This window comes from Saimiri boliviensis, chromosome 13 (genome assembly GCF_048565385.1).
Source record: "Saimiri boliviensis isolate mSaiBol1 chromosome 13, mSaiBol1.pri, whole genome shotgun sequence".
In the NCBI taxonomy this organism is placed as follows: Eukaryota; Metazoa; Chordata; class Mammalia; order Primates; family Cebidae; genus Saimiri; species Saimiri boliviensis.
In genome coordinates, this window is record NC_133461.1 from 55,925,476 (window position 1) to 55,947,186 (window position 21,711).

General features: G+C 41.8%; 1 protein-coding gene across 2 annotated transcripts in view; it reads left to right on the plus strand.

The window, feature by feature from the left end:
• The window catches only part of ABHD3 (abhydrolase domain containing 3, phospholipase), a 49,870-nt gene that overhangs the window by 14,037 nt on the left and 14,122 nt on the right, over positions 1-21,711 (plus strand). Inside the window, exons 4-5 of one of the 2 annotated variants that reach the window (XM_039463843.2) lie at positions 2,493-2,538; positions 19,003-19,115. The exons of the other annotated variant lie outside the window; for it this stretch is intronic. Coding sequence (XP_039319777.1) covers positions 2,493-2,538; positions 19,003-19,115 — 159 coding nt within the window. The remainder of the gene's footprint in view (positions 1-2,492; positions 2,539-19,002; positions 19,116-21,711) is intronic. 2 annotated transcript variants of the gene reach the window in all.

Below are 21,711 nucleotides of genomic sequence, written 5' to 3' on the forward strand. Positions count from 1 at the left end.
CTCTGTAGCTGCTTTGCTTCCTTATTCTTTCTTATCTCTCTGCCCCACGTCCAAGGCTTAAAGTATACAATGATGACTATTACTGATTAAACATCATTAGGAACAAAGCCTTATGGAGAGGTCACTACAATTCCTCCTCTGGCAAGAGCTACCAGAACTATGATCCACTTTCTAAAGTTGCCTGAAGGGAAGTGCAAATATCCCAGTCTGCATTCAGAAGAAAATCCCAGATGTATAGGCTGCTTTTTCATGAGTTTGCAAATCATCTTTTTCTTTCCCCTCACTAGTGCTCTTGCCTTCTCTCCCTGGCAGTCACATGATGACATCTTGCCCCAGAAGCCATTTTAATCCTTATTTAATGCTTGTACTCTAAAGTGGTTCTTTTCTGAATGACTGGGAGCTTCAAGTTTCAAGGTCATAATTAACTTTAGCACTGATTCCTGTGTGACTTAGGTGCTTATGGAAGTAAATACAAATGGCCAACTGAAATTTTATTTATATCCAGACATCTTGCCATTCTTCTTAGCAAGAAAAGATAAAGGAGTCGCTGAGCGTACTCTAACTTTTCTGCATGTATTTATAGTTTGAAAACAATTTCTCGAGCTGAGCACTGTGGCTTATGCCTGTAATCCCAGCATTTGGGAGGCCAAGACAACAGGATCGCTTGAGCCCAGGAGTTGGAGGCCAACCTGGGCAATGTGGTGAAATCCTGTTTCTACAAATAATTTTTAAAATTAGCCAGGCTGGCCAGACATGATGGCTCAACGCCTGTAATCTCAACATTTTGGGAGGCCAAGGCAGACAGATCACTTGAGATCAAGAGTTCTAGAACAACCTGGCCAACAAGGTGAATCCTGTCTCTACTAAAAGTATAAAAATTAGCCAGGCATGGTGGCACGTGCCTGTAATCCCAGCTACTTATGAGACTGAGGCAGGAGAGTCACTTGAATCTGGGAGGCGAAGATTGCAGTGAATGAATTTTAATTGTTTTGAATATAGACTTACTAAATCAGCGAGAACCTGTGTAGACACAAGTCAGGATTTTGTCTAAGGATGGTAAAAATACATATCTGGGGCTATGTTTCCCTGAAAGTTAAATGAGAGTTAAATATTGTAAATATGGAATAACTTTTGAAACCACACAACACTACAACTACCATTACTACTGATAGCTAACTTTCACCGAGTACTTACTTGAGCCAACACTGATCTAAACCCTTTACATTGATCTGAGCCCATTTACCCAGCAGATAAAAACAGAGTCAGAGAAAACCCAGGTTCACCTTTCCTACCTAGGTCAACTGAACACTAAGCAGTAGCATAAAGGGGCCCATCCCACCAGCTAAAGTGCCAGGCTCTTTGTGGCTCTACTTGTGATGTTTATGCTTCATGTAAAATTCTGGTGTCCATGTTTGCTGAGCCTTAATGGGGCAAGAGCTATTTCTTAGGATATAAGTAGATACGTATCAATGTTGTAAATACAATAGGTAGAAAACGTATTTTTTCTTTGTTTAAAGCAAAAACATGGCCAGGCACAGTGGTTCATGCCTGTAATCCCAGCACTTTGGGAGACCGAGGCGGGTGGATCACATGAGGTCAGGAGTTCAAGACCAGCCTGGTCAACATGATGAAACCTGTCTTTACTAAAAATACAAAAAAATTAGCGGGGCGCAGTGGTGGGTGCCTGAATCCCAGCTACTCGGGAGGCCGAGGCAGGAGAATTGCTTGAACCTGGGAGACAGAGGTTGCAATGAGCTGACATTGCACTACTGCACTCCAGCCTGGGCGACAAGAGGGAGACTGTCTTAAAAAAAAAAAAAAGAAAAAGAAAAAAAAAATTTAAATTGGACTTGTATTTAGAATTGTTTTAAAAACACTTATTGGAGGCCCACATATGTGCATAGGAAGAAGTTGGAAATACTCTACTCTTTTGGTAGGAAAAATTAACATCACTTCAATATGCAGTTTTCTTTTTTTTTTTTTTTTTTTTGAGACGGAGTTTCGCCCTTGTTACCCAGGCTGGAGTGCAATGGCGCGATCTCGGCTCACCGCAACCTCCGCCTCCTGGGCTCAGGCAATTCTCCTGCCTCAGCCTCCTGAGTAGCTGGGATTACAGGCACGCACCACCATGCCCAGCTAATTTTTTGCACTTTTAATAGAGACGGGGTTTCACCATGTTGACCAGGATGGTCTCGATTTCTCGACCTCGTGATCCACCCGCCTCGGCCTCCCAAAGTGCTGGGATTACAGGCTTGAGCCACCGCGCCCGGCTCAATACGCAGTTTTCTAGTTTGAACCCACATGTGGAATTTAGAGAACTGGAATTTTATTTTAGTGTATTTAGATGAAATAGTCAAACATTATCATACCTGTAAGACAGATTTTTAAAATATTTTAGTACTTGAAGTCAGTATCAGTAAGATGATTTTAATATTATATCATGAACAAGAATCATGTGTAGAAATAATGAAAATTGCTTTCCTGGTTTTTAGATGTGTGGTTTTTAACAACAGAGGAGTGGCGGGGGAGAATCTCTTGGTAAGTAAATTTAAATGATAACAGTCTTAATTTTTTAAAAGAATCATTTCTAGTTTTATAACAAAAAGCATATTCTTTTTGTTTAAATAACTCTTTATGTAAGCAATACAAATTTATTATAGAAAAATACAGATATGGAAAAAAAGGAAATTTACAAGACCCATTATTATATAGCCAGGGAAATTCCCTTAGTCTGTTTTCATTCAGATTCTATATATATAAGAAAAAGTAATATATTACTGTCTTTATAAAAATTAAGATTCTATTTGGTAACTGAACTTTTGTACTTACTATATTTTAACATCAATAGTTATTCACCTAACATCATTTTTTTTTCCTGCCCTCTCAACCCAGCTTTTTCTGACTTGGAAGAGAACTGGGAAGAGAAGGCTTCATTTTTAATGCAAAACACATTATCTTTAAAAATTAACCAATGCGGGCCGGGCGCGGTGGCTCAAGCCTGTAATCCCAGCACTTTGGGAGGCCAAGGCGGGTGGATCACGAGGTCGAGAGATCGAGACCATCCTGGTCAACATAGTGAAACCCCGTCTCTACTAAAAATACAAAAAACTAGCTGGGCGTGGTGGCGCGTGCCTGTAATCCCAGCTACTTAGGAGGCTGAGGCAGGAGAATTCCCTGAGCCCAGGAGGCGGAGGTTGCGGTGAGCCGAGATTGCGCCACTGCACTCCAGCCTGGGTAACAAGAGTGAAACTCTGTCTCAAAAAAAAAAAAAAAATTAACCAATGCAAAACAAATTAATACAGTGACTTTTTTTCACTTACGAAATTTGTTTGTCATGAAACAATTTTGTATGTTATGTGCCTGTTTGCCAGCTGAAGTTTACATGGTAGAAATGTTATTGAAACCTTTTAAAATTTATATCAGATCTTTTTTTTCCCTCCAATTCTGAGTTTTTGCTAGGATAGATCTTTCACCTCTTAGAAAATCACTCTGTCTGATGTTTAAATCTGTGAGTTGGAATGAGAAATATTCTACTAGCTAGAATGTTCTTTAGCTTTTTAACTTCATTTTTTACAATCTGAAAAGGTCAAAGGCAATTATACTAGAATAGAAAGAAACTTTTTCGGGTCATTGATAGAGAATGACATTAAGACTATAAATAATTAAGTCATGCTGGAAATAAAAATTTACAATCAGGTCACAAATGTCAACACTTTATAAGAACTTGGGAAGAAAAAAGCTCTTACTGGAGGGAATGAAGATAAATACGATTTCAAAAGCAAAGGTTATAGAGTGTTATGGTCTTACACAAGTGCCTTGTAGTAAATGTGAAAGTTCACATTTCCTCATTCAGTCCAGCCCTTTAGGAATCTCGTAGACAGATAATATACTCTAAAGGGAAAGATTTGAATGTGTCACTGTGGCCCTGGCCCAGGCAGATCATTTTGAGCAGCTCTTGTCTGCTGTACATTCTTCCAGGACACAAAGCGGGGGAAGATGTGGTCTGAGCCTCTCAGGGAAATAATGTGCTGCAAAGCCGAGCTAGTTAGTTCTCTGTAAAGTGAAGGACAAAGATCTGTTCATTGAGCAAAGCCATGGTGTGTGCCTGTTAAATCAGGCACTGTGCAAGGCAATAGGGTGAAGATATACATATTAATGAGACACAGCCCTAATCTTCAGGAGCTCAAACTTTAGTTGTGGAAGAGAGTCAAGTCAATAAAAATATACACAGTGCTAAGTGTAACAGTAGCCTTTATTAAAGCTACAGAGCACAAAGGGAAAAAGTAACAAAGCACCTGGGGGAGGTGGGAGAACTTAGAGAGGAGTAGCATTCTGAGTTGGATCTTGAAGGCTGTGGTATTGAACCTCCAAAGGGAGGAAAGAGGCTCTCTCAGCACAAAGAGCAAGGTAGTAGAAAGTGCATGGAATAGCAACTACTTACTGTGGCTGGATGATGATGATGATGATGGTGATGATAATTTTATCTAATATTTATATAATCTATAGAATGTATCAGTTACATCTTTTCCTATTTACTATTAAGAAACAGAAACAACCCAATGAATTAGGTAAGTATAGTCACCATTATCCCCCATTTCCTTTTTCCTTTTGGAGACAGGGTCTTGCCCTGTTGCCCAGGCTGGATTGCAGTGGCACAATCATGGCTCACTGTAGTCTCAAACTCCTGGGCTCAAGTAATCCTTCCACCTCAGCTTCCCAAGTAGCTGGAACCAGAGGTGCGTGCCACCATGCCTGACTGATTATTGATTGATTGATTGATGTGTAGAGATGGTGTCTCACTCTGTTGCCCAGGCTGGTCTCAAAACTCCTGGACTCAAGTGATCCTCCCAAAGTGCTGAGATTCCGGGCATGAGCCACTGTACCTGGCCCTATCCTGCATTTTACAGATGAAGAAAACAAGACACTGGTAGGTTAGGAACTTACTCCAGCCAATAAATAGCAGAGCCAGGATTCAGACCTAGGTGATCTGACTATGTGCTTACATTCTTGACCATTATGCCTTCTTACTATTCCAGAAGTGACAGGAATTTTTCTAGAAGGGTAGGACCAGATTTTAAAGAATCACATGTAGAATCCTAAGAAACCTGGTATTGAACCATTGATGTTTTGAAGCAAGGGCATAATTTGATCATGGTCATGTTTTAGAAAAAGAACCGTGGCAGTGGTGTGTAGGAAAGAAAGATGGAAGGGAAGGACACTGGAGGCTGGGAGGCCAGTTAGAAAGCAGTTACTACAGACCCACGTGGAGTTTGGAGTTTGAATGCAGATGGAGGAGGAATAAAGAGGAGAGAGCAAAACTAAGTAGTATTCATGGGGAAGAAAATAGTTATTAGTTGTATTGTGGGAAGTCAAGACAAGGGAGTCAAGGGTAACATTTCAAGCTTGGCTGGCTGATGGAAGATGCTGGTATTTGCTGAAATAGGAAATTTAGGAGAATTTGTGAGATTATGATGTAACAAAGATAAGAGATTTCATTTTAGATGTTTAACGTGTTTTTAGATCATCCTGGTGGAAATTTCAATAAATTTTTGGATGGACTGGACTGGCCTTCAGGAGAAGTAGACAAGCAAGAGAGAGAGGGACTGAGATTATCAGTGTGCAGGTAGAAGTTGAAGTTCAGGAGTAGTTGAGATTAGTTAGGGCATGTGTAGAGCAAAAGGGTAGGTTGATGGTTGGAAGCTTAAGAAACAACAGACTGGGAGTGGTGGTTCACACCTGCAATCCCAACACTTTGGGAGGCCAAGATGGGAGGATCACTTGAGCCCAGGATTTCAAGACCAGCCTGGGCAACATATTGAAACCCTGTCTCAAAAATATATATATTTACATTTTAAAAAGAAAAAAGAAACAACAAATAGGAGAGAAAAAGAGGAGAAGGATGCTTTAAAAACATTCTCTCCTTAAAGTTAATTAGGGCCAGGCATGGTGGCTCACGTCTGTAAACCCAGTACTTTGGGAGGCCAAGGCAGGTGGATCACGAGGTCAGGAGTTTGAGACCAGCCTGGCCAAGATGATGAAACCCTGTTTCTACTAAAACTACAAAAAATAACCAGGCATGGTGGCAGGCGCCTGTAATTTCAGCTACTTGGGAGGCTGAGGCAGGAGAATTACTTGAACCTGGGAGGTGAAGGTTGCAGTGAGCCTAGATTGCACCACTGCACTCTAGCCTGGGGGACAGAGCAAGACTCAAAAAAAAAAAAAAAAAAAAGTTAATTAGAAATTTGCTTTGAAATAGTGTAGCAACCCAGTAACTTTCAGCTCATAAGCTTTAATTGTATTTTTTAAAAATCTCCAGGAAGAATTCACTGAGTTCTAAGTAAGAGTAGCTGGGTCTCTGGAGTCTTACACAGTGTGTTGGTTAAATTTTGATTAACTAGTAGCCCCCAGCAAATACGTGTCTCAAAATAGCTAATAACACACTAAGTTGTTAGAGTTACAGTCTGGCAGGCAGCTTGGGTGTATGTAGCAGAAAGTACCTCAGACTCAGTAAGAAGTCCCAAGTTCAAGTTCTGTTGTCACCACTAACCAGCTATAAGTGATAAAGTACAAGTCAAATAAACTTCCTCTCTTTTTCTTCACTGAAAAAGATAATAATATGCACTTGCCACTTCGCAAGGATGTTTCAAGTTCACATTAAATAATAAACAGGAGGCTGGGGGCGGTAACTCATGCCTGTAATTCCAACACTTTGGGAAGCCAAGGCCGGCGGATCACTTGAGGCCAGGACTTCAAGATCAGCCTGGTCAGTGTGGTTAAACTCCATCTCTACTAAAAATATTAAAAAACTAGCCAAACGTGGTAGCACACACCTTTAGTCCTAGCTACTTGGAAGGCTGAGGCAGGAGAATCACTTGAACCCAGAGGCAGAGGTTGCAGTGAGCCGAGATTGCGCCACTACACTCTAGCCTGGGTGACAGAGCAAGACTCCATCTCAAAAACAAACAAACATAAATAATAAACTTGAAATATCTTGAAAAATAAAGCTTTTTAGGGCCATGCATAGTATCTTCTGCCTGTAATCCCAGCACTTTGGGAGGCCAAGGCAGACAGGTAACTTGAGCCCAGAAGTCCAAGACCAGCCTGGCCAACATGGTGAAACCCTATCTCTATTAAATTAAAAAATAATAAATAAAAATAGGCTGGGCACGCTGGCTGTAATCCTAGCACTTTGGGAGGCTGAGGCAGGCAGATCACCTGAGGTCAGGAGTTCAAGGAGTTCGAGACAAAGCTGGCCAACATGGCGAAACTCCGTCTTTACAAAAAATACAAAAAGTAGCCAGGCATAGTGGGACATACCTGTAATCCCAGCTACTTGGGAAGCTGAGGCAGGAGAATCACTTGAACCAGGAGGCAGAGGTTGCAGTGAGCCCAGATCATGCCACTGTACTCCAGCCTGGGCAACAAGAGTGAGACTCCATCTCAAAAAAATTAATGAATTAATTAATTAAAATTAAACTGAGCTGTTTATAATCCAAGGCATGATTGCTACTATATTAACTCATTAGATCATTAGAGTATAAGAAGTATACATTTAATTAATTAGTTTGCTTCCTTGAATTTCTTTTTTAAAGCACTTGTTCCAAAAGGATATAATTACATTTTGGTCATTCTACATCCTTATTATTTTTCAAGTTGGATCAAAAAATGAGACACTAATATTGATAATTAGAGCTAATGTTGATATTTAGATCCCTTGGTAATCCTGCTTCTGTCTTCGAGCTACGAGCAATTACTGTTTCATACTAGAGGAACTCGAATGTTTCTTTATACCTCACCTTGTTCCAGAAAGATTTTAATGTACCTCAGACCCAGAGTAAGTGAGACCCTAAGGCATAAAAAAGAACAAAAGATGAATCAAACAGGAAGGAACTGTCTCTTACTGAAATTAGCCCACAAGAACTAGCAAAGGTGAAATGAAATTTAGGGTAAGCAGTTCTCCTAGGAGTGGAAGTGTTAGAGATATACTTAGAATTTATAGTATTCTATTAAAAAAAAAAGGAGAATAAGAAAGTAGAAATTTTCCACTGCCATACTGTCCTCATTTTCTTTTTTTTTTTTTTTTTTTTTTGAGGCGGAGTTTCACTCTTGTTACCCAGGCTGGCCAGGCTGGAGTGCAATGGCGTGATCTCAGCTCACCGCAACCTCCGCCTCCTGGGTTCAGGCAATTCTCCTGCCTCAGCCTCCTGAGTAGCTGGGATTACAGGCATGTGCCATCATGCCCAGCTCATTTTTTTGATTTTTAGTAGAAACGGGGTTTCACCATGTTGACCAGGATGGTCTCAATCTCTTGACCTCGTGATCCACCCACCTCAGCCTCCCAAAGTGCTGGGATTACAGGCTTGAGCCACCGCGCCCGGCTCTGTCCTCATTTTCAATTAGCCATTGTAAGATTGAGTGAAAATGAGCATCCTGTACCTTGCCTCCCTGGGGCTGTTTTCTACAGGAGACAGACAGCCCTAGTCTCAGTAGATTAAACCTCAGATATTCACGTAGCGTTCTAGGAACCTTGGAATAGATGGGACTTTTTCTTCTCCCCTGCTGATTGGTTTTCAAGCATAGCAATCTAAGTTACCCACAAATTCCCTGATTACTTTTTGAACTTTGTTTAGGAATGGTAATTTACAAATAATTTAGCCAAAGTTGAGTTTGTTGAAAGCTATTTTTACTTATAGGATCTATAACTAAAATCTACAAATGTAGTTATAGATCCTATAGCTAATATTCAAAATAGACATCTCTAGACACAGAAAGCTATTTTTAGTTATAGGATCTATAACTAAAATTATGGATCCTGTATAAAGTTATAGGATATTGGGTTTCCTATTTTTAGTTATGGGACTATACAGACTTCTGTGTTCCTAACCCAATAAGAAAGGCATCCTTGCCACTTTGGAAAACAGTCTGGCAGTTCCTCCAAAAGTTAAAACAGAGTTACCTATGACCCAGCAATTCCTCTCCAAGAGAAAAGAAAATACATGTTTTCACAAAAACTTATACATGGAACAGGCACAGTGCCTCACACCTGTAATCCCAGCACTTTTGGGAGGCCAAGACAGGAGGATCACTTGAGCCCAGAAGTTCAAAACCAGTCTAAGCAACATAGTAGGACCTTATCTTTACAAAAAAAAAAAAAAAATTAGCCAAGTATGGTAGCACATGTCTGTTGTCCCAGCTACTTGGGAGGCTGGGGCAGGAGGATTGCTTGAGCCCAGGAGTTTGAGGCTGCAGTGAGCTGTGTTTGTGCCATTGCACTCCAGCTTGGGTAGCAGAGACCCTGTCTCTAAAAAATAAAAATCAAAAACAAAAGTAAAAAAACTTATATGTAAATAGTTGCAGCAGCATTATTCATAATAGCCAAAAGGTAAAAACAACCCAGGCATTCATCAACAGATGAATGGATAAACAAAATGTGATATCTCCATATCCTGGAATACTATTCTACATTAAAAAGGAATGTAGGCTTGAATGCATGGATTCACTTTGAAAGCATTATGCTAAGTGAAGAAGTTCATCTCAACAGGCCACATATTGTATGAGTCCATTTATATGAAATATTCAAAATAGGCAAATCTGCAGACACAGAAAGTAGATCAATGGTCACCTAAGGCTTGAGGCGGAGATGATTGCTAATAGTAGGAGGTGTCTTTTTGGTGTGATAAAAATATTCTTAAATTATGAGCTGGGCGCAGTGGCTCATGCCTGTAATTTCAGCACTTTGGGAGGCTGAGGTGGGGAGATCACCTGTGGTTGAGAGTTAGAGAGCAGCCTGACCAGCATGGAGAAACCCCTTCTCTACTAAAAATATAAAAATAGCTAGGTGTGGTGGTGCAGGCCTGTAATCCCAGCTACTCGAGAGGCTGAGGCAGGGGAATTGCTTGAACCCAGGAGGCGGAGGTTTAGGTGAGCCAAGATGGTACCATCACATTCCAGCCTGGGCAAAAAAAGTGAAACTCCATCTCAAAAAAAAAAAAAAATTATGATGGTACACTCTGAATACATACTAAAAACCATTGACTTGTACATGAACTATGGTATGTGAATTACATCTCATAAAGCTTTTAAAAAGAAAATCCTAGGGCCGGGCATTGTGGCTCAAGCCTGTAATCCCAGCACTTTGGGAGGCCGAGGCGGGTGGATCACGAGGTCAAGAGATCGAGACCATCCTGGTCAACATGGTGAAACCCCCTCTCTACTAAAAATACAAAACATTAGCTGGGCATGGTGGCATGTGCCTGTAATCCCAGCTACTCAGGAGGCTGAGGCAGGAGAATTGCCTGAACCCAGGAGGCAGAGGTTGCGGTGAGCCGAGATTGCGCCATTGCACTCCAGCCTGGGTAACAAGAGTGAAACTCCATCTCAAAAAAAAAAAATAGAAAAAGAAAATCCTCCTTTAGGTGCTTTCTATGTGAAGTTAGAGCTGACTCAGCAGGTAAGGGAGGGCCAAGAAGGTCGAGCAGAAGCTGGAAAATATTTAAAGCAGCACTGCCCAAAATGTGGCCTGTGGACCAACTCTACTCCTCAGGCTACCTGACTCCAGTCCCGGATAAGATGAGGAGCTGAGACAGAATGTAAGCCAATGTAGGGCTAGGCACAGTGGCTCACGCCTGTAATCCCAGCAATTTGGGGGGCCAAGGTGGGTGGATCACTTGAGGTCAGGAGTACAAGACCAGCCTGACCAACATGATGAAACACCATCTGTACTAAAAATACAAAAGTTAGCTGGGCATGGTGGTGCATGCCTGTAATCCCAGCTATTTGGGAGGCTGAGACAGGAGAATGACTTGAACCCAGGAGGCAGAGGTTGCAGTGAGACGAGATCATGCCACTGTACTGCAGCCTGAGCGACAGAGTGAGACTCTGCCTCAAAAAAAAAAGTTAATTAGTTTTAAAAATGGACGAAAATTATATGTATATTATATACATGATGTTTTGAAATATGTATACATTGTGAAATGGCTAAATCAAGCTAATTAACATATACATTACCTGAGAACATTTAAATGAGTAAATGATTTCCCTAAGTTTGGTAGATGAGTTGAGAGCTGCTTTTGTCTCCCAGGTCAGCACTTTCACACATCATGATGGCTGTAAAATATTGTTATGGACTCTCAATGTTTGTGTTCCCCGCCCCCACATTCATATGTTGAAGCCCTAATCCATCAAGGTGATGGTATTGGGAGGCAGGGCCTTTGGAGGTAGTTAAGTTTAAACGAGATCTTGAGGATAGGGTCCCTATGATGGAATTAGTGCCTGTAGAAGAAGAGGAAGAGATATCAGAGCTTTCTCCCTCCACCGTGGAAAGACTTTCAAGTATATAATACATTGTCATGAATGATAGTCACCATGTTGTACAATAGATCTCTTGAATTTATACCACCTCTCTAACTGAAATTTGGCAGAAGTAATCTGCCCACTGTGGCCTCTCAAAGGTCGGTAATGCCTGCTGGGATTACAGGCATGAGCTACCAGGTGCCTAGCTCCTAAATTAATTTTTTTTTTTTAAATTGTTGATATACTTTTTTTTTTTTTCCAGACAGAGTCTCACTCTGTCGACCGCCTGGAGCGCAGTGGTGTGATCTCAGCTCACTGCAACCTCCACTCCCAGGTTCAAGCGATTCTCCTGCCTCAGCCTCCCAAATAGCTGTGACTACAGGCATGCACCACCACACCAGGCTAATTTTTGTATTTTTAGTAGAGATGGGGTTTCACCATGTTGGCGAGGATGGTCTCAATCTCTTGAACTTGTGCTCTGCTTGCCTCAGCTTCCCAAAGTGCTGGAATTACAGGGATGAGCCACCGTGCCCAGCCCAGAATGGTTGATATACTTTAAAAGTCCTAAAAGTACATAAACCGCCTTTAGTTCTGCACACTGTTTAGATAAGCTGACGTTCTTTCCCTTGTCGCAGTACATCCTTAATGAGAGAAGCAGCTTGCTGATTTACATTCTGATGCCAGCACCTTATCTCATCCTGAACTGGCATTTCGAATGGCTCTGCTTCAGAGGTCCACAAATCCTCAAAACAAAAACCACCTCATTCCACAGATGAGGAGGCCTCTGGAGAAGTGGGGTGACGATCAGAAGTCATAAAGCTGATTAGTGGTCTTACAGCAGGAACTCAGGTTGTGCAGCCTAGTGTCTTGACCTTTCAGTACTGGCTTTCAGTCAAGTCCGGCTAATAATCTGGGAATAGAAGGAAGGACCGTTTTCAGAGAGAGGATCGTCCCCCCAACCTCAGATTCTTTAGGGTTAAGGACTCAGATCTAGAGAAATCTGTTCTTTCCTAGTAGCTTTTCCACCTTAGTTTTTCTATGGAAACTAATAGGGTAGGAGGGAATTAGAGCTCTTCCCACGATGGGCCATTTTCTGAAGAAAGCATTCAGAAAGGATTAAGGGACTCCGTGATGACCTGAGGGAGGAGGGGTGTAGAGGTCAGGGCCCGCCAGGGCACAATTTAGTTTCCAATTTCTACCTTTAGGCAGTGCCTTTCTCACGTGCAGTACCTCCTTAGTGGACATATTGTTCCACCCAAGTCAGCCGTTTCCTAAGTGCTTCAAAAATAACCTGTCCTGGCTCCTGTTACCTTCAGTAACAACCCAGGAAAGCTGGTCTTAGCCAGGTGTAGGTGTGAACACATTTAATCCTTGAGGATTTTCTCCTAACATTGTTAGGTCCAGTCTAATAATAACAAAAATTTTCAATGTAGAAGGTGGTAGCCAGGCGTGGTGGCTCACACCTGTAATCCTAGCACTTTGGGAGACCAAGCCAGGAGGATCACTTGAGCCCAGGAGTTGGAGACAAGCCTGAGCAACATAATGAGACCTTATCTCTACAAAAATTTTAAAAATTAGTTGGGCATGAGCATGATGGCACATGCCTGTAGTCCTAGCTACTCAGGAGGTTGAGGCAGGAGATCGCTTGAGCCCAGGAGGTTAAATGAGCCATGATCATGCCACTGCACTGCAGCCTGGGTAACAGAGCAAGAACCTAGCTCAAAAAAAAAAAAAAAAAAAGCTTCAAAATAAAAGAGAAAGAATGTTTTGTTAAATAATTGAAGAGTTTTAGAAATACTAATTTAATAGCTAGCTATCATGCTTCATATGTGTCAGGCGAGATATGACCTATAAGGTATGAGATGTTTGGGAGTCCTTCCCCATACACTGCAAGGAATCCAAGAGACTCAGACCCAAGTAGAACTAAATTTCCCTTCTCCCGAGTCACTCAGAATAGCTTTTATCATTCTTACACTGCAGCATCCTCTTCTTGGTTTTTTTTGTTGTTGTTGTTTTGTTTTGTTTTGTTTTTTTACCTCTCACCCTATTTATTCTCTTGGTTCTCAACTTTTTTTTTTTTTAACTTCTATTTGTTTTTTTTTTAACCTCTATTTATATTTTTACCTGTTATTCTTTTGGTTCTCTTGTTGTTTTGTTGTTGTTGTTGTTGTTGTTGTTTACCTCTCACCCTATTTATTCTCTTGGCTCTCAACTCTGGCCTCCCATTAGAATCCCTGGGAAACATTTAAAAATACTGATCCCTGACTAGGCATGGTGACTCATACCTGTAATCCCAGCAGTTTGGGAGGCTGAGGCCGGTGGATCACCTGAGATTGGAAGTTTGAGACCAGCCTGGCCAACATGGAGAAACCCTGTCGCTACTAAAAATGCAAAATTAGCAGGGTGTGGTGGCGCATGCCTCTAATCTAGGTACTTGGAGGCTGAGGCAGGAGAATCACTTGAAGCCAGGAGTCAGAGGTTACAGTGAGCCAGTATTGTGCCATTGCACTCCAGCCTGGGTAACGAGCAAAACTGTCCAAAAAAAAAAAAAGTGATCCCTGAACCCTGTCACCCAGAGATTCTGATTCATTTGGTCTGGGGTAGAGTCCAGGTATCTGTAATTTAAACACTCCTTGGTGAGTCTAATGTATAAACAGGGCTACAAATCCCTGGGAGGTGATGAGTAGTCCTGCATGTGATAGCTTTCCTGACCCAGGTGAGTCACGAGATTTGCCTCTTAGGAGCCTGGTCTGAAAATAACTCCTGGCTGACCTGCTGTAAACCACTAACAAAACTGCTAATTGATTGGTGTGGCTTGCATAACGTGATGGCACAAGCATGTACGGCAGCCATCTGGAGTGTTGGCAGGAACATGGCACAGAGGCCAGCCTCACAGCTGGCCAGGATATTTCCTGGGGCCCTTTGTTTTGTGGTTAGTTATTTTTAAGAATTAGCAAATTCCCAGGCAAATTTAGACAATTGGTCATTTAATATGTCTATCAGTGACTGGGTGAAATGATTTTTCATTAAACTGCTGGTTTTATTTATGTGCAAATAGTTTTTCTTCTCTCTGACTCTTATTAACTCATATTCCAAAAATAAAATCAATTTTCCTAGGGAGAATTTAGGCAACTTAGTAGGTACTAGACAGGGAATGGGTAGAATGAAAAACATGTCTCACCACAGAGATCAATTAAAGAGCATATTTAGTCTTATTTTAAAAGGATTATTCCTTCTGGGGAGACCCACATCCACACAGGAATCACAGAGTTCATTTAAATGCATCTAATCAAATATTTGAGTACAGATCATTAAGTACTTGAGAGAAGAATACTAAATGAAATATTCTAAAATCCTGATGATCATCAAACATTACAATCAAGTAAATATGAAACTTAAATGATTTTTTACAAGGCATTCCTTGGGCCTTTTCAGTTTTCATTTTGCTGGACAGAACACTAAAATTCTAGATAGCTTAGTTCAGCATTGGAAGTGCGGTAACCCCAGACTTGAGAGAGAAGGATTCTGAGTTATGGCTTCTACTGCAGATTAGCAAATTAATCTTTGCCAAGAATAGCTAGGAAGAGTCCAGCTACCTGATTAACAGAGGGAATTTAAAATGAGTCTAGGTCAAAAATTGTTTTTTTAATGAAGAGAATTGTAAATTAATTCTAAAACAGATTTTCGAAACCTGGTACAAGAAAATTGTTTTTCAGGTTAGGAGAAATCAGTTTGTCCACTTTTAAGAAGCCCATAGTCGGCTGGGTGCTGTGGCTCACACCTGTAATCCCAGCACTTTGGGAGGCTGAGGCCAGTGGATCACCTGAGCTCAGGAGTTAAAATCCAGCCTGATCAACATTGAGAATCCCTGTCTCTACTAAAAGTACAAAATTAGCTGGGTGTGGCGGTGCATGCCTATAATCCCAGCTACTTGGGAGTCTGAGGCAGGAGAATCGCTTGAACCCAGGAGGTGGAGGTTGTGCTGAGCCGAGATTGCACTATTGCACTCCAGCCTGGGCAACAAGAGCAAAACTCCATCTCAAAAAAAAATAAAAAGAAAGCCCTTAGTTGATTAAGAAGGATAAATTAGATGTAGTCCATAGATAAATATTAAATATATGCTTTATTATTTTCCTATTATATATAAATAATAGTAGTTATATTTCATTCTCTTCAATGCATTTTTTAGAACTAACCTCTTTCAGCCATTAAATTACTGTTGTTGGCCAGGCATGGTGGCTCGTGTCTGTAATCCCAACACTTTGGGATGCCGAGGTGGGAGGATTGCTTGAGCCCAGGAGTTTGAGACCAGCCTGAGCAACATAGTTAGACCTCTTTTCTATAAAAAATAATAATGATAATAAATAAATTACTGTCGCTCTCTGAACATAGTTGCAGTTGGATAATTTAAACAACGTTGGTCTGTAATTATTATCAAATTATTCTAACTTATTGAATATGTCCAAATATCTGCTGGAAGTGATATATTTTTTGGATTTTTTATATTTTTCCCATCCTCATCCCACCCAGAATGAGTTTCACTACCCAGTGGAATCCTTCCAGGTCTTCCTTCATCCCTCTTCTGATTACATGTGATTTCATCTACCAGAATAGCTGTCTGTTGCGTTCATAGCCCTAGTAACAGAATTTAACCAGTCTTTTGTCTAAAAAGTTTCTAGTTGTATCTTTAGGCCTGAAGACAGTTTTTGCAAAGTCTACCAATTCAATGTACTGCCCCATAAATGTCTTTGCTGTGTATTCTGGGTGAATCTTTAATGGGTCCAGAGTTCTGTAGGCTCTGCTTACTTCAAACTTTACCTCCTGTGAAGAAAGAAGGCAGATGATGTTTCCTGTTGTAACCCATCAGGTAGCAAGACGCTGTATGATAGAACTGCATAGGTTTGCATATCAGAACTTATTAATCAGAGCTACTTCCTTTTAGTCCTGTGTGTCAGTTCAGTTTGACAAAAGACAGTGATAGAGACTCCCATGGGAAAGGGCATGGAGCAGGCTGGACAGGGCAATTAGCAGAATAGAGAATAGCTGTGAGATCCTAAAGGACAGGGGCCAAGTCTCACCTGTTGCGACATTTATTTTTTTGAGACAAGGTCTCACTTTGTCACCCAGGCTGGAGTGCAGTGGCACAGTCTTGGCTCACTGCAACCTCCACTTCCCGGGTTGAAGCAATCTCCCACCTCAGCCTCCCAAGTAGTTAGGATTACAGGCACATGCCACCATGCCTGGCTAGCTTTTGTATTTTTTGGTAGATAGGGAGTTTCGTTATTTGGCCAGGCTGGTCTCAAACTCCTGACCTCAAGTTATCTGCCCACCTTAGCCTCCCAAAGTGCTGGGATTACAGGTATGAGCCACCGTGCCCAGCCTTGTGACATTCCGTGCACAATTTCAACAGGCAAAGTTGACAGTGAAGGACACCAGGCAGGTGAAGGTCACACAGGCGGCAAAGATATTAAGGGGCCTAGCAGGCAAGAGAACAATATCCCATTGGTCTACGTTTGTACATTTGGAGAAATAATAAAACACAGAACTGGAAGGGTGGCACGCCATCATATGGTAGAAGGTCCTAAATTCAGTAGGCAATGGAAATCTAATGAGAAATTTTAAGCGCAAAGACTGTCATGATTAGAGCTGGAAGTGTTCTCTAGGAAGATTAATCTGATAGTGCACTGAATGTAGGATTATGAATGATTATCAGGAAAACTCAGGAGTTAACCAGTTAAGAGGTTTTGTGACAGTCCAGGTGAGAGATGACAAGGCCTTGTAGCAAAGACAGCTGGTGCTACATCTTTACCCCGCTTGGCACTTAGCATTCCCATGCATGCCTTTTTGAGGGCTTCCTGTATCTCTGTGACTGGGGGCCTTCTGTAGCCATTGGTGCCTGCCGAACTGCACTTAGGGTAGACCAGAAGTACCAGGGAGTTAACATCCTCCAGGAAAACCTTCAACCAGTGGCCAAAAGGGAATTGGTGGATAAATAGCTCTTTTGCCTTTCACTGGGGATCACCATAAGCCTTGCTGAACACAGTGTCCCAGACTAACCCAAGGAGCTTGAGTCCCAGTTGCCCACAGCCATAAACTGCCTGTAGTATCATTTTCCTTATTGACTTCCTGCCTTTCCTGACTCACTCTGCCACTCTCCTGTGGGTGCTTCCTGGTGTTACCTTCCAAATGCACTGCTAGCACTCACATCCTTGCTTCAGGGGCCCTTTTAAGAGAATGCAGCTTACCAGCCCTGTACTAGAGTGGAGAAGAGTTTCCTTTCACTGAGAAGGAAGAAACTACAGGATTGGGCAGTTTATCAGCTATGTGGTTAAGGGAGAGGGAGAAAACTATGTCGCCCACAGTTTTAACTAGGAAAATATAAGTGCCATTTGTAGGAAAATGGGAAGTTAGGAAAAGCATTGGGAGTTTTCATGAAGAGGAAAATGGGTTAATTTTTGTGCATTTTGAATCTGAAGTACTGATAGAACAATTACAGGGCAGCTGTCTGCTGGAACTTGGAAATTTGGATCTGGTGCTGAGGATGAAAGCGACAGTGGAGGTTTAGCTTCAGTCACTGGGGAGAGGTGGTAGATGAAGATATAGGAGTAGATAAGAACTTCAAGAGCTGGGTATTGACCAGAGAATAAGCAGATAGAAGCCTAAGACAAAACTTTTGGGGTTGGGTGCAGTGGCTCACACCTGTAATCCAGCACTTTGGAAGGCAGAAGTGGGTGAATCACCTGAGGTCAGGAGTTTGAGACCAGCCTGACAAACATAGTGAAACCCTGTCTCTACTAAAAATATAAAAATTAGCTGGGTGTGCTGGCAGGCACCTATAATCCCAGCTACTCAGGAGGCTGAGACAAGAGAATTGCTTGAACCCAGGAGGCAGAGCTTGCAGTGAGGCAAGATCATGCCACTGCACTGCACTTCAGCCTGGGTGACAGCAAAACTCCATCTCGAAAAAATAAATTATTTTTAAAGTTACGTTGGGCCAGGCACAGGCTCATGCCTGTAATCCCAACACTTTGGGAGGCCAAAGCAGGTGAATGGCTGGAACCCAGGAGTTCAAAATCAGCCTGGACAATATAGCAAGACCCCCCTCCCCCCCCCCGCCAATCTCTACAAAACATTTTCTTTTAAATTCTGTGTTTGGTGGCCTGTACCTGTGGTTTCAGCTACTTAGGAGTTTGAGGTTAGAGGATTGCTTGAGCCTGGGAGGTCAAGGCTGCAGTGGGCTGTGGTCATGCCCCTGCAGTCTAGACTGAGTGACAGCGCAGGACCCTGTCTTACCAGGAAAAGAGGAGAAAGAAAAGTTATTTTGGCTTTGAGGGTTTGGGTTGTTTTTTATTTGATAGAAAGCACAATTCTCTGCTTTTTTCCCTAAATTGTTCTGTTTCGGTTGGAGACACATTTGAGTACAGCACTTTAAGTTAAGGTATTTGTATTGGTCTTGCCCCATCTGCATCAAGCCTTCCTTGAATGTTCCTTTTTTTGCTAGTGCCAGTCTAACTGTGCTGACTTCAAATGGCATATGTGTGCACTGCAAGACAGGAAAGTGATAAATTATTAATACTACAGTATGTGCCAACAAAGGTTATTTTCTCATATTTATGACTTCTTGCTCCTAAATGTAAAATACATTTCTGCATTTTACAAATCATTAACCTCACATTGTAATTGTTGTGCTTTACTTGTCACTACTTCCAGACACCAAGGACTTACTGTTGTGCTAACACTGAAGACTTGGAGACAGTTATTCACCATGTACACAGCCTGTGCCCTTCTGCTCCTTTCCTGGCAGCAGGGGTTTCAATGGGAGGGTAAGGTTTTCCCTTTCTAAAATAATTATCTCTGAGAGGGAAGCTGTTTTATGGGCTGTCTCTTTCGGAGGGCTATACACCAGCTATGTAGACATTTTTAAAATAAATGTCTGATTATGTTTATCATATTTTATTAAATGCGGTTGATTGAATGAACAAAGGAAGGAAAGAATTAATTCAGTGAATTTTAATATTTTTCTTAACTACATGTCTCTTTGACTACGGATTTTGGGAGCCTGAAGTCTGTCCAAAGCCCATAAAGTCAATTGTTTCACTCACTGGCTGCCATGTTGACCTTCTGATTCCTGGCGCACTCCGAGTCACCCCTGGAGCTGCGTTCTGAAGCTGAACTTGTAGCATGACTTTCATCACTCCAGTTACAGAAATAATCACTTATTGCTCTCTCCAGCTGCAGTGGCCTTCAAAATGATTTTTTCCCCAGGTGGTATTTTGTTTTGTTTTGTTTTGTTGCTGGGCAAATGGACCTACTGTGGAGTGCTCTCCCAGAAACTGAAATTTTGTTAACCCCCTACTTCAGCTGCTATTTTAAGCATATGGATATTATCATTTGTGTTGCTTGCCATTACTTTTGGGCTTATTTGGAACTTTTCTATTTAGGCTTATTTCTACTAATTGCTTGTGGGGTTTTTTTGTGGTGGTTCTAGTGATAGCTTAAGGAAATCCAAAATTTTTATTATTTTGAATTTTACTATGCTTTTAGATCCCTAAGCCATTGTCCAAAACTAGTTTTTTAAATCAGCAAATACTTAAGACAGAAAATGATATTTGTTCATAATTTTATAATTGGTTTATCTGTCATTTCAGTTTTTAGAACATCTTACGGATTTATTCACTTGAAAATGAACAGCATTTTTCTATAGCCAGTGGCTATGAATAAAAGAAGAAAAAAATTTAATTTTTTATAAAAAGAAAATGAACAGCATTTACAAATGATAGACTCTAAAAAACAGGCCTTTAACCACAGCTTTTTAGATTCCGATAAACATAAAACGAAGAAGAAAAGAATACATTTCTTACATTAGCATGGAAGGTCTGACTTGACCTACTAAAGGAAGAAATCTCACTCAATGGAGAAAACCCAGGCAGAATCTCTGAACTGTGCTTAATGGACAGAGTTTAGCTTCTCTTTCCTTTCCCCTGTAATGTGAACCTTAAAGGACAGGGTGAGAGCTGAACTTTTCCTCTTAATCATATAAATGCTTGACTTTTTTAAAGGCCAGAACTTACATAAACAGGTCCAGATTCTCTATTCAGAAGCTCCTGGGAAATGTCTATTCATGCCACATTGAAGCCTCAGTCCCTGAAGGCAGAACTTGACCATTAGCTTTTACAGCTGGTTGAATATTAATGTCTTCTGAATTGTTTGACAGAAGCACCCCTTCTAGTTGCCTAGCACTGTGACACATTCCCAAGTGGGCTCACCACTTGGGGATGTGTTTTATATCTTGACACGTTTTTTCCTATGGAGATGCAACACAGAAAATCATAGTCCATGAATGATCCCTATGCCCAGTGCCCTGTGGACTGAGGTAATCCCTGTGATAAAGGCTGTGATGCCCCTGGGGCCAAGTGCCAGCAACTCATGGGTCGTCTTGTTTCATCAGCGCCATCCCCCTTTCCCTCCCAACTCTGATTATTGTGAACCAAATCTCAGACATCACTTATAAATAGTTGATATCCCTAAAAGGTGGGCCAAGCATGGTGGCTCACACCTGTAACCCCAGCACTTTTGAGAGGCTGAAGAAGGCAGACCACCTGAGGTCAGGAGTTCAAGACCAGCCTGGCCAACACAGTGAAAACCTGTCTCTATTAAAAATACAAAAATTAGCCAGACGTGGTGGCACATGCCTGTGATCCCAGCTACTCAGTAGGCTGAGGCAGGAGAATTGCTTGAACAGGGAGGTGGAGTTTGCCATGAGCTGAGATCGCCCTACTGCACTCCAGCCTGGGCAACAGAGCAAGACTCCATCTTAAAAAGAAGAAAAAAAAAAAGGCCAGGTGCAATGGCTCACACCTGTAATCCCAGCAGTTTGGGAGGCTGAGGCGGGTGGTCACAAGGTCTGGAGTTCAAGACTAGCCTGACCAATATGGTGAAACCCCATCTCTCTAAAAATATGAAAATTAGCTGGGCGTGGCAGTGCGCGCCTGTAGCCAGGTACTCAGGAGGCTGAGGGAAGAGAATCGCTTGAACCCACGAGGCTGCAGAGAGCCAAGATCATGACACCACTCCAGCCTGGGCAACAGAACAAGACTTCATCTCAGAAAAAAAAGAGAAAGAAAAAACAAAGGCCAGGCACAGTGACTCATACCTGTAATCCCAGCACTTTGGGAGGCTGAGGTGGGAGGATCACCTGAGGCCGGGAGTTCAAGACCAACCTGACGAACATGGAGAAACCCTCTCTCCACTAAAAATACAAAATTAGCCAGGAATGGTGGCCCATGCCTGTAATCCTAGTTACTCGAGAGGCGGAGGCAGGAGAATCACTTGAACCCAGGAGGCGGAGGTTGCAATGAGCCAAGATGGCGCCTTTGCACTCCAGCCTGGGCAACAAGTGAAACTGTCTCAAAAAAAAAA